Raw genomic sequence first — 13,467 nt, 5'->3', positions numbered from 1 at the left:
ACTAAGCACTTTCATTTACATTCAATAATTTTAAAATCTGGCAATGTAACACCCATCTTTCAATGCGTTTTTTCAGTTTTACGATCTGATTTTGGTATTTATGTCCGGGATTCTATAAATAAAAGTAAACATATTTGTAAAAGCACGTATAAAGTGCTTAAATAAGTAATAACTTAATACAATATCTGTAAAAAAAGGTAATATATTAAGTGTGTTCGGGAGTCAATAATGGTTTTTTCGTGAGTCATACGCTTGTCTTTATTTATCAATATGTACACTACCTTCTTTTAGATGTCGTCAGGAAGACCGATTAAATGTGTAGTTGTGGGTGACGGAACTGTCGGAAAAACTTGTATGTTAATATCATATACAACAGACAGTTTTCCAGGAGAATATGTTCCAACAGTGTGAGTAGGCGTATTAGTATTTATTTTTAAAGTCTATAAACTATATTATTTTCTTTTTCAATAGTCACATTTTTGGTAATATAAACTAGTCATTTGTTAATTTTATAGGTTTGATAATTATTCTGCACCAATGGTGGTGGATGGAGTGGCAGTGTCTTTAGGACTTTGGGACACAGCAGGACAAGAAGATTACGACAGACTGAGACCGTTAAGTTATCCACAAACAGATGTCTTCCTGATATGTTTTAGCGTGACAAGGTATTGTGAATAATAATTTTTTTATGCAATACACAGTAAATGTATATTTCAAATATAGTAAAATTTCTATTTACAAATAAAAACTTTGTACTATGATTTACGGCACGGTTATTTATCAGTCACTGAAAATCCAATAAGATAATACAAAGATTTTTTTCTTTATTCTATAGGTTGTATGTTTAAAAATAATTTATTTCAAAATAAATATAAAGTATAGCCCTTATATGTTACAATCCTTAAATAACTGACCTAACCTAATCAGGGTTAGATGTTTTATAAATAGTAAAAATATATTTTATAAATCATAAAATATCATAACAATTACTTAAAATGCTTTTTAAAACCCAAAGTATGAAATTTATTCTGAGCACAAATGTAGTTCATCAAAAAACTTAGTACATAGCCAGCATTTATCAATCAACAACTCAACTCTAGTTAATTATTGATTTTTTAAATATTATTAGTAATACATCTTTATGTCCTGATAGTTTATATTATTAAGATTAGTATAGTATTAAAATTAGATTAGTATAGTAGTAACAGCCTGAGAATGTCCCACTGCTGGGGTAAGGCCTCCTGTCCTTTTTTGAGGAGAAGGCTTGAAGCTTATTCCACCATGCTGCTCCAATGCGGATTGGTGAAATACATAAGTGGTAGAATTTCAGTGAAATTAGACAAATGCCGGTTTCCTTATAATATTTTCCTTCAATGTTTAGTATGAGATGAATTATATACAAATTAAGCACATGAAAATTCAGTGGTGCTTGGTTGGGCTTAAACCCACAATCATCTGTTAAGATTCATGCATTCTAAGTACTAGGCAATCTTAGCTTAGTATAAATTGTATTAATCTCTTTGTAAATATTTAGAGGCTTTACATCAATTTAGATAGTATTAATAGAAGTAAATGATTTATATTCACAAGAATCTTGTAAGCAAGATGTCTTTATAAGAACTATAAGTTTTACAAAGATATATTAAATAGTACAAAAAAAGAGCCAGAAAATACTTAATATATCTGTGTTGGATTTTTCAGTCCCTCATCATATGAGAATGTAACTTCAAAGTGGTATCCTGAAATAAAACATCATTGCCCTGATGCTCCTATTATACTAGTTGGTAAGATATATTAAAATTTATATTATATTTACTATAGTTATTTTTAGTTATTATGAATAGTTTGTTTGCAATTTTCCCCATGTATTTATCAACAAAGAAAGACAGAGTTGAGGTGGAAAATTTGTTTGTTAGTTTTCCAAAGCAAAACAACCTGCAACAGAAGGCTATATTTTTAACAGGATTTTTATATTTATTTTATAAAAACATATTTTTATTATCTGTATACCACGTATTATCTTGTTGTATTTTTAGGCACAAAAATTGATTTAAGAGATGACCGTGAGACATTAAGTCTCCTCTCAGAACAAGGCATGTCTCCTTTAAAGCGAGAACAGGGTCAAAAACTCGCTAATAAAATAAGAGCTGTCAAGTATATGGAATGTTCTGCCCTGACACAGCGTGGTCTTAAGCAGGTAAGAGATTAATTTTATTTGGTACACTTTTAATAATACTTATTTTTACTTTTCGTAAATTTATTTAACTCGTCTCAAACTCTTTCTTGAGATTATGAGAGTGACGAAATTGAGAGTGCACCTGTGCTTGCTCGTGTCTTGTGCACTATAATATGCCCTGCTCAGTTGGCTTCTCTCACTTGAGATTGACTGCTATGGCCGAAATCAGTCTGGAGGAGGACATAATTTCTGGGGATTAATTAAAAAAAAAAACGAAAATTATACATTACACAAAATTTAAAAATTATGTATGTATTGTATTTCAAAATGTGTTGTGAATTGTAAAAATTCTTACTATTTAGTAAGAATAGAAAAAGTAAGCGGTGACTTTTGAATTAATGATAAGTTTTAAGGATAAAGTAGCATTGTAATTTTGTTTAATACCTCGCAATAAAACCTATGTTGTACTCATGATAAGTCAGTATCAATAGGTAAATGATCACTACATTACCTACATTTTTGTCGGTGAAGTCACAGTGGGTAGTACTAATAGGTATTTATTTCTAAATGCTACAGGTACTTTAATAAGATAAAATAATTACAGGTATTTGACGAAGCTGTCCGTGCAGTATTAAGACCGGAACCACAGAAGAGACATCAGAGGAAGTGCTTAATCATGTAAATATGGCACACATTATGACAAAAGTATGATAATGTCACATAATGCAGGAATCTCAAGGCAACAGTAATAATATGTTTCTAAACCAAAGACAGGTTATTAATTTGTTCCTGAAATAAATCAGAAAGTTTTTTTATTCATTGCAATGTGCCATAACTCATTTTCAATATTTACCATGTTGTCTTAGTACATTAAACTATCAACATCACAAAACATGTGAATACTTCTATGTTTATTGCTTTTTAAGCGAAATGGAAATAAATGCCAAAGATTTATGAATAGATGTAAGTTTCAATATTTTTTAGTTTTCAATATGGTTGGAAACAAATTGTTACTGTTAATGATAACTGAGAAATGATATAATATTATTTTTATAATATTATGCAAATGACCTCAATAATTTTGAAGTTTTTAATTATATTCTTATGCAAGATGTGAGTAAGGACTGAAATTAGTTATGAAGCTAGCTATGTGTACAACATACTCAAATAAATGTAATTTCTTAGTTGCAAGAGTAAATATTTTGTATCGACATGCATTTATATAACAATCAGCATTTTGAAATAGTTTTCATTTATACATAAAATACAATTTAGGAAATAATATTTTAGGCATGTTTAGTAGACCTAAGCTAGACATACAACTGACGATATACAGCTATGAATGTTTTTGCCTTAAGATGTTTATTCTCAGGGTAGGCTACCTTACAAAATAAAAATGACAAAGATTTTAATGTAATAGTTTTTAGTACTAATAAAACTCGAATAAGAATTTAATGATTGAATGAAACATGGTTCATTAATAATAATTATTAAACCTTTTCTGATATTTTCTTATACTCGAATGTGTTAATCTAAGTAACGATTTTTAAAGTAGTTATCTATAGTTTCAGTCGTTTGAACACATGACAAAATCGAATGTGTTTTATAGTCGTTTTAGGTCAATATTTTTATATATGAAAAACATAGCTTAAGAAAAAAGGCATTTAGTGTGATTATACCGCATCGATATTAATCAAATATTTTATAGACTGCTTTGAGTTACAGGTGACGCTTTGAAATTATTGTATATAAACTTTAATTATTTATATTATAAGAACAAATGCGCAATTTACAAATAAATTCTTATTGTAATATGTACTGCACTTTATAAATTATTGAATTATTTTCTGCTTTTCTTTTTCTTGTTCCCTCAATTCAGGAAATAAAACCAAACAATTGATTATGTAATTTATTTCATATACCACAATATTTCATTAAAACATTATAGTCATACACATTGAATTAGGATATAACTGTTGATTGAACACCAAGTAATTCACATAAATTGTATAATTATTGTGGACATTTAAAACTTTATATATTTTAAATTGAAATAACAATAAATGCCAATTTAAATTTCTAACATTCAGATAAAAACATTTATAAGGAAAATGTTCACACAATGGCAGACTTAACACTATTATATTTATCACTACACTGTTTTTGTCCTTAGTATTAACAGTGTTACAACATATACTATTATTTATTACAGCAATAAAGAAGATTTTTATAACAAAAATTTCTAATGTAAAAGCTTCACTGGTTCAATTTTACTTATTATTCAAATGGTCATCTAACAAAATTATAATCATTATTGTAAAATAAATTAAAAAATTTAAAAGTAAGAGCTAGTACCAATTCACATAATTTCATTGCTATAAACATTTCATTGTATATTATATCATGTATTGAGTTCCTTTTATAAAGAAGACAATCGACATTATATGTTAAATGCGATGACATATTTAACATGTAATTGTGTATGCTATAATATGATAATAGCCAGAGGCATCACTCTTAATTAATGTGACCAAAATGACTAGTCCCCCTTATGTCAACTTTTCATATTATTTACACAAAATATGAAATATAGTATAAATAAGTAGAAAATTATAAACAACTATGGTGGCTTCATTAACTTATATGTCAAATTATGATTACTTTCAAGAGCAATAATTAAATGCAATATTTTAGGATAACATTGATAAATAACACATACCTAGAATCTAATTTAAATGTCACATTATTACTACTTAAAAAAAGAAATCATAGATAGAAATCTACACAGCCTATTATTTATTACACCTACAGGCATTAGTAGATATTGAAACAGAACTACTTTGAAAATTATATTGCATCATTTTGTAACATTCTTATATAGATATATCAAACATACATTTTAAAATATTAATACTAAAGGAGTGATGTTGAATACTGACCAATATTGAGATCTATTAATTTGATATTACAAACATTGGCATTATGTTTCATATTATGAAGTATTCAATCATTCTAGTATCAATGCAAGTATTTAACAAAACACATACAGTAAACATTTGTTCATAACAATTATTTTTTTCTTTTTAATTGTTCATTACAAAATACCTACAATACTAATTTTCATAGTTTAAAAGAGTTTTATTACACCACATTAGAGAGCCATGAAACTTTTAACTACAAGATGTTTATTTTATAATTATTAAACAATTTATTATAAACAGTATTACAAAGCATCAGATATTTTACAAATATAGTAAAGTAACAAGCTTATATGAAAATATAATTAGCATACTATATGTATGTCATTTGTAATTTGGCTTCTATTTTACATTATTACATTGATATAACATAATGCAAACATGCAAATATTTCATAGAAGATTGTAGATAGATAAACTAACCTACAGCTTGTGCATATACATTATATACAGTAACATCAGCTATCAATCATACTAGTTATTATTAAGCCATGGTATGAAATAGAATAATGTTTTCATATAAAAAATATCCTCATGAAAGAAAATTGTTTTTTTTTTATTAAACATGTTGCTTTTATTGTGCACAAAAGATGTCAAACTATATTGAACAACTTTTTTGAGTGCAACACTGATTAAAATTATAAATTCAAGTACAACTGTATTTAAGGATATAACATTTGATAAATTATATCAGCTTTGATTTAAATGTTATCATTTCCTGATAAAGCAGGTTGATAATCCTCAACCTCATATCACATGGCTCTGTAGGGTCCTTGTGATTTAAGGTATTGGATTACCAAAGAGGGCCCTGACGAAACAACTTCAGGAGGAAGTGCAGTTAATGGGCAATTTTCAATGCTCATAATCTGCAAGCTAACACACAATGCCAACTCAAAAGGAAGATTGCACAAATTTGGGTTGTCATTAAGATATAATGACTCCAGATTCTCAAGCGTACCAATTTCCTCAGGCAAATACTGCAAGTTATTTTCACCTACACTTAAATATGTTAAATTTACCAAGTGACCAATTGATCGGGGCAGTGATATCAGTTGATTAGATTGCACTACTAACTTTTTTAATTCTTGTAGAAATCCTATTTCATTAGGCAGAACTTCAATTTTGTTTTCTTCCAAATCCAATACTCGAAGTTTTCTCAAATTCCCAATACTTGGTGGAATGCGCTTCAGCAGATTGTTTGATAATGTCAATACTTCTAAATTCACTAGACTTTGAATATCATCTGGTAGTTTAACCAATTGGTTAGTACCTAAATTGAGTTCTACCATATTCACCCATGTCCCAATATCCAGTGGTAAGGACGAAAGCAAATTCTCCTTCATATTCAATTTAGTTAGGTTTCTAGCCCTTGAAAAAATTCCATAAGGTATTTTGTCTATCTGGTTGTGTTCAAGATTTATTGAAGATACACTAGTGAACTGTGCTGGTCCACCACTTGGATAACTCATGAAGGAATTTCGAGATAACGTCAAGCTAGTGAGCTCTGTTAAACTACATAGAAGACCTTCAGGTAATTGGGATATTGAGTTTCCTTCAACATTAAATTCATCCATGTGCTTGCAATTGCTCAGTGAAGCAGGTATAGCATTAAGCCTGTTATATCGGAGACCTATGCGACTTATTGCTTGAAGATTTCCAATTGTCTCAGGAATGTCTAACAAGTCATTATGTTGGAGATCTAATGTGGACAGATTAACACAGTTTCCTATTTCCTTTGGTAAATGCTCCAAATGGTTATGAGAAACATCAAAAGTAACCAAGTTTACTAATTTTCCAATTCCTGATGACAATTCTTTAATTTTATTTTCTCTTAAGCTCAACATTGTGAGGTTTGTTAGATTAGCAATACCATCACCAACTACTCTAATTCTATTGAATCTTAAAAATAGTGTAGTTAGTGATGTCAATTTGTAAACAACTTCTGGTATATCACTCAATTTATTATGTCGCAAATCCAATACTTTCAGACATCTCAAATTAGCTAATGAATCGGGTAAGCTTGTAAGAGAATTTTCGTTCAGAGCTAATGTCTGCAGGTTAGTTAAACAACCAAATTCTGCAGGAAGGGCCACTAACTTATTTCCATATAAATAGAATTCTACTAGATGTGTCAAATCCCTTACATTAGGTGGCAACGACGTTATAGAGGATTTGCTCAAATCTAGCCTCTTCACGCCTTCATCCCGACATCTAATGAATTCCTTAATAACGTCAAGATCTGCCTGAATTGGTTTATTTTTACGAGCTGTGGGTTTAGGTTTGTTTGATTCGGGATGTTTCACAGTAACAACCTTGGGCCGTGCTCCTTCTGTGTTTGTTAAAGAAGCAGCTGATAACTTTTTTTCTCTCATACCGTGATACTTTTCTCTCGGACTTACTGTAATCGGTACTGTGTCTAATGATTCCGAGTTTTCTCTTGATGAATTGTCAAGATTCATTCCGCAGTTTACACAGTATCTGATTGCTACACAAATTTCCAGCGGTATGATTTAAAATTTCAATTAATGGTAAAACATTACAGATTTTTTTTATCGCTAAGCTTCTAAGAAAAACAATCAATACCTATTTTGAGAATTGTTTCACAGAATGACAATTTTAGAAAAAGAAATTTTCATTTAGATAAATAGCTAGAATCACAGAGATACTTCAAATCTTTGCTGTAACTATGTTCACTAGATACAATTTAAAATGTATTCAATTTACTAGTTAAAGCTTCAATAAAACGCATTTAATGATTTTACATCGCGAAATTTCCACAGATAATATTTGACAATCTATTCTCATGTTGCTTATGCACGTACGTTGTATGTGTAGCAATTTCCTTATTTTACTGTTTGATTTAAATTAAATTATGGGTAAAATGTGATATTTGTCTTCCTTCATTTTATTATTAATTTTGTTACCAAGAACTATATATTTTTATTATAAATGTTAAAACCATCTTCCGAGGATTTGTCTATTGATTTGTTGAATGAAAAGACATTATAATATATACACTTGATTTGTTTATTATAATTATACCTACGATAATGTAATTTAAACTAGGAGCTCATGGGTTCAGACTATCAACTAATGTTCGTTATATGTATTTGTATGTAGAATTTACATAGATGTTTAAGAAATTGCAGTATGGCTGTAAGATACATTCCTTTTGCCTTTTCTAAGAGGAAGGTATGAATTAAAAAATATATTGAGGAATGTCAATATATTAATTTTTAGCTTGCCAAAGTAACAATTTTTGGGTACCTACTAACTTCAAGCCTATAACCAAGAAGATTTAGCGTTCTGTTTGTATTTATAAACAAGGCAATTAATTGTTATTAAAAATGGATAAAAGTAAAGAAAAAGAAGAACAAAGTATAATGGATAAGTCCATGAGATCGGTTTTTGGTAAAATAACAATAAATAGTGTAATAAATAGTATTTATTTAAAAGTAGTATGTGTATTGTAATGTAATTTATTTTCAGTGGGTAATATTCCTTACGAAGCCACAGAAGAGAAATTAAAAGATATATTTAGCGAAGTCGGCCCTGTTTTATCATTTAAACTTGTATTTGATCGTGAGACAGGCAAGCCGAAAGGTTACGGTTTTTGTGAATATAAAGATCAAGAAACAGCTCTTAGCGCTATGAGAAATCTTAATGGTTATGAAATTGGTGGTCGTTCCCTTCGTGTTGATAATGCTTGTACTGAGAAATCAAGAATGGAAATGCAAGCATTAATGCAAGGACCACAGGTAATGTTAATAATGTTAACATTACTGAATTATTTTATCTCCATGTATTTATAAGCGTGTTTTTAAATAATCTCGAAATGTATAGATAATAAGTCTATCAAACATTTATTTATAAGATGTGTCTTAATATACATCTTATAACTTTTATATATAAGTAAGATAAATGCAGACACATCTTATAACTTATACTAATTCATAATAATATGAAATATTATGAAATGAATAATAATATGAAATGAAATATTTCCTAATCTAATCAAAGAACAAAATGAAAATCTAAGGTTTGTTACCTTAGATTTTCATTTTCCAAGCAATTTGCTAATAGCTCTGCTACATTATCTACTGGTTCTTGGTTAATATATCTTTATTAATAATACAATGTTAATCCACTTCTTATAATCACTAATTCTTCTTCCAAAGTTGCCATAACAATTTAGTTGACATTTAAAATGCCATTTTTTCACAAATCCATAATGAATACAATAGATTGTTTATCAAATAATCGATATTATTCATCAATATAATGTCAATGTTGTTTATTTATCTTTACTCTTTCTGTGATATGAATACGTTCTACAATAATTTGTGGTTAGTTTATTTTTATTTTAATAATAATGTTCACAGATTGAAAATCCTTATGGTGATCCTGTTGACCCAGATAAAGCACCGGAGGCCATTAGTAAAGCTGTTGCCACTTTACCTCCAGAGCAAATGTTTGAGCTTATGAAGCAAATGAAACTATGTATTCAGGTGAATTTTCAGTATAATAGTTTCTAGTTCAATTAAGAAGAAAATGAAATAAATATAGTTTATATTCAATATAATTATAAGACTATTTAAGTATATATAATCATAAATACTAATTGTAAACTTCTATTGCAATTTAATATTTGTAGAATAATCCAACTGAAGCAAGGAACATGCTGTTACAAAATCCACAACTAGCGTATGCATTGTTGCAAGCTCAAGTAATAATGAGGATAGTTGACCCTGCAACAGCAGTTGTAAGTAATTTCTACTGCAGCTTAATCAATTATCATAATTTATAAAATAATAACAAATTTAATTAATAATATAAACATTTAGTTATGTCACTTACTAATTTCCATGCACGGTAGGGGAAACATAAAGGAGGGAGGTGATAGTTACCTATTTTGTTTTTGTACAGAAAACATGTCCCTGACGTGTATGCAACGTTTGTTGATGATCAGTTAAGTAGTTGAGATACAGAAGCGTAATATGAGGAAGGATAACTTTTATCTCTACTTTTGTTACTATTTGATCCGTAAGCTGTCTTTACATAAGATACTTTTTTGATGCTTTACTCCTATGCTGCATGAAAGACAACTAAAATATACACATTAATGACTTGCTTAACCTTATCATCTATTTGTGTTTAGTGCAAAGAGTACTAAATACTTGGCTGGTGGATTCTGTGAGTTCCTTGATGCCATATCATAAAGCATAACAGACCATCTGTTATGCTTTATGATTAATGTTGGTGGTATAGACTATTGCACTTAACACAAACATCTCGGTTAGATGGCTCTTCTAATGTCTACACCTAAGATTATAATGGAATAGTTCTATTCTACTCTACTGGTATCATACTATTATATTAATTAGGGTTTAAAAATATTTTTTTCTAATGACTAATGATAAGATGCTATTTAATGTTTTTTTAAATATTAAATAAGTTAATCTAATTGATCTGTTAATACATATATATTTTGTATGTTTTTAGAGCATGCTACATCCAAGCAATCCAGTACCTCCTGTTTTGCAACCAGGGGATAAGCCTCCACCAACGACTACTTATATGCCTACTAGCCAATCACAAGGTAAACAGTTTATTCAATATTATGTATAAGAATAGTATATACATTTTAACTTGTATATGACAACATATATAATGTATATAGAGGTTAAATATATTATTATTTGCTTACAAAATTATTTATTTCCTTATCTTATTTCAGCACAACAACCACCATTGTTAAATAACCCCCCACCACCTCAGAATCAATATGTCCGTAAGTAAAATTTATTTTTAATTGATAAAGAAGTATGTATGATTTAAGAAAATATACAAACGACAAGTAAAATTACAATGATTTTATTATAAACAATATATTGAACCATAGTTTGTTTTGAATAGTTAAATTTTTAATTAATAATGTTATTATCTATTTTAAAGCAATGGTTTGAATGAGCTATGTCATGTGATTTCATCCGCTTTCATTTTGATTTAAAACAGGATTGTTTAATTGCATAGTATTATAGAATACCTGATAATTTGGTCTTTATTTGATTTAGCTCGTCCACCGATGCAGATGCAATCGATGGGCGGCATGGACGTGGACCTGCGCAGTACGCGTGCGCCGGCTCCATTGTTAGATCAAGACATGCGCAGCTTGCCGCCCATGCCGCACCCCGTACCGCCGCCCGCGCCCCACCCGCCCGCTCAGGACACGTATGTGCCTCATCATTATAGATACAGTAGTGTTGCATTTAATATAGAAAAAAAATCATAGGCAATTCATAAACCTATTTTGTCTACTGTAATTCCCTAATATACATAATACCATTTTAGAGGTATATATCTTATATTAAAGATAAGATGCAAATTAACCTAAAATCTATAATTTTACTTGTCCTGCATATTTTTTATTGCATTTACAGTTGCCTCGCAATTATCTGGTAAGGTTAATTACACATTTCAATTTTTTACCCACAACTCAAAGTGTTTAGCATTTTATTTTTGTTTTTGATAAGGTATTAATGTTATTGCAAATATCATTATTCTTTATATCTATTATTAAGATGGTATGATTTTTTTATGGTTTATTAAAAGTTTTTTTGTCATTTAAATTTTGAAGACTTGCCCAAACAACGGAAGTACAAGAAATGTAAGTTTTACATTTAAATCTCATGCTGTTTCTTTAGTTACATTACTTAGAATATTATTTGGTTTAAACTTAAGCCAAAATAGTTTTATTTTGCTATGCATAATTATTTGAATAATTTGACAGGAATAAAAATCTTGCTTTATTTTAGGCGATTTCCAGTACAAGCAATTTTTACTTGTAGTAGAGCTTTGTAAAAACTCAACCAACCACTCACTATTTTTTAAATCACTAAATATATAATCGTTACTCATATTATAAATTACGAATGTGTGTTTGTTTGTACTGCTTAATGTCTTAACAACTCAGCTGATCATTACGAAATTAGGTATACAATTATATTTTTTATTGCTGTCTATGTCTGAAGGGTGAGTGAGCCAATGTAATTGCCAAATAGTAAACAAGCTCGTAGAGTAGAACAACTTAGGTCTAGTGATCGTAGTGCAATGATGGTGTATAATTTATATTTATTTTTATAGTGTCCTTGGGCCAATGTGACCCAATGTGAATTGTGAATGTGAATTATAGTTTTAATCCTGTCAAACTTATTTCGAGATTGAATTGAATATTAACTAATAGTTTTAGTTAATATTCAATTTATGAATTATTTTATGGTCTTTTAATTTTTTTTTACGTTTTGCTTGTCTTACAGTTGTTTTTTTTAAATATTTCTGTACATTGTGATTTGTCGTTACCATTTTTTCTATCTTCATTTTTTACGAAGTAATTATATTTTAAATTATTTTGTCAGCTCATTTCAACGTGATCCTCGTCTCGCCAGTATGCAAACGTTTAATTCAGACCCGCGCGTGCGGCCCAACGATCCACGCACGCAACCTAAGATGCCACAACGTGAGTTCTACACTGATATTTTATTATTACATAATTTTATCACCATTTATTAATTATATTTATATACATTATTTTTTATATCAATTGAAATTGTACAAAAGATCAACAAAATTAAAACTACACGTTACCTGCCAACATTTTCGAAAAGATAAGACTTTCTTACCTTTGTTGTCTGTTCTTCATTGTTAAAGAAAATCCATAAATATTTTTTATTTATTTATTAATTATAATATATATATATATTTTTTTTATTTAGAACAAATGCCACCTGGTATGCCCAGCATGGCTCAAGCCAGGACCATACAAGGAATACCATCTGGTGCCTCAGATCAAGAAAAAGTAAGTAAAATTTTTAAGAATGCCAATAAATAAATAAATATAGTAGAAAGTTATTTTAATAAGTATTAGAGTTACTAAACATGTTAAAGATTTTTTTTGTAACAAAGTTTTTTTAATTTATTTTACAGGCTGCACTGATTATGCAAGTATTGCAACTGTCTGATGAACAAATCGCACTACTGCCACCAGAGCAGCGTGCTAGTATTCTCATGCTTAAGGAGCAAATCGCAAAAAGTACTCAACAGCGCTAGAAACCCGCATTTTATATGTGTTCATGTACTGTACTAACATAAGGAATAAATGTTGACATGATATATAAATTTTTAAATTTATACCAGTGTTTTGTTACATCTTTTAATTACACTTACGGTCGAATTGCATGCATAATGACAATTACATATTATATATTTTTAAGCAAAATTTGCATCGAAAATAAAATTTAAATAGTTAATTGTTATT

At 29.0% G+C, this 13,467-nt stretch overlaps 3 protein-coding genes across 6 annotated transcripts in view; 2 read left to right on the top strand and 1 right to left on the bottom strand.

Annotated features, from left to right (window-relative positions):
• Window positions 1–26: 26 nt before the first annotated feature.
• LOC126772734 (ras-related C3 botulinum toxin substrate 1) overlaps window positions 27–13,467 on the top strand; it is a 231,044-nt gene continuing 217,603 nt past the window's right edge. The window contains exons 1-6 of one of the 2 annotated variants that reach the window (XR_007669679.1): window positions 27–197; window positions 292–407; window positions 516–665; window positions 1,702–1,784; window positions 2,037–2,197; window positions 2,781–3,991. Coding sequence is in view for 1 of the 2 variants with exons in the window: in XM_050493268.1 (XP_050349225.1) it covers window positions 292–407; window positions 516–665; window positions 1,702–1,784; window positions 2,037–2,197; window positions 2,781–2,858 (588 nt within the window). In the remaining variant the exon portion in view is untranslated. Of the gene's footprint in view, window positions 198–291; window positions 408–515; window positions 666–1,701; window positions 1,785–2,036; window positions 2,198–2,780; window positions 4,022–13,467 lie in introns of those variants that run through there. The other variant, XM_050493268.1, reaches the window with a different exon arrangement.
• On the bottom strand, window positions 4,099–7,940 carry LOC126772684 (leucine-rich repeat protein soc-2 homolog). Its single transcript, XM_050493136.1, has one exon. It carries the CDS (start codon window positions 7,610–7,612, stop codon window positions 5,906–5,908), a length of 1,707 nt encoding a protein of 568 aa, XP_050349093.1. The 5' UTR covers window positions 7,613–7,940; the 3' UTR covers window positions 4,099–5,905.
• Window positions 8,263–13,340, top strand: LOC126772699 (cleavage stimulation factor subunit 2 tau variant). 3 transcript variants are annotated; one of them, XM_050493214.1, is made up of 11 exons: window positions 8,263–8,345; window positions 8,643–8,911; window positions 9,536–9,661; window positions 9,808–9,915; window positions 10,656–10,752; window positions 10,891–10,944; window positions 11,228–11,384; window positions 11,791–11,820; window positions 12,569–12,669; window positions 12,926–13,008; window positions 13,137–13,340. In XM_050493214.1, exons 2-11 carry the CDS (start codon window positions 8,804–8,806, stop codon window positions 13,257–13,259), a joined length of 987 nt encoding a protein of 328 aa, XP_050349171.1. In that variant the 5' UTR covers window positions 8,263–8,345; window positions 8,643–8,803; the 3' UTR covers window positions 13,260–13,340. The 3 variants fall into 3 exon arrangements, with proteins under 3 accessions (XP_050349171.1, XP_050349169.1, XP_050349170.1); XM_050493212.1 differs by lacking the exon at window positions 8,263–8,345 and adding an exon at window positions 8,378–8,564; XM_050493213.1 differs by lacking the exons at window positions 8,263–8,345; window positions 11,791–11,820 and adding an exon at window positions 8,380–8,564.

The sequence above is a fragment of the Nymphalis io genome, chromosome 13 (genome assembly GCF_905147045.1).
Source record: "Nymphalis io chromosome 13, ilAglIoxx1.1, whole genome shotgun sequence".
NCBI classification, from domain to species: domain Eukaryota; kingdom Metazoa; phylum Arthropoda; class Insecta; order Lepidoptera; family Nymphalidae; genus Nymphalis; species Nymphalis io.
The sequence above is the reverse complement of the archived record's forward strand: the minus strand, read 5'-3'. Positions and strand labels throughout refer to the sequence as shown.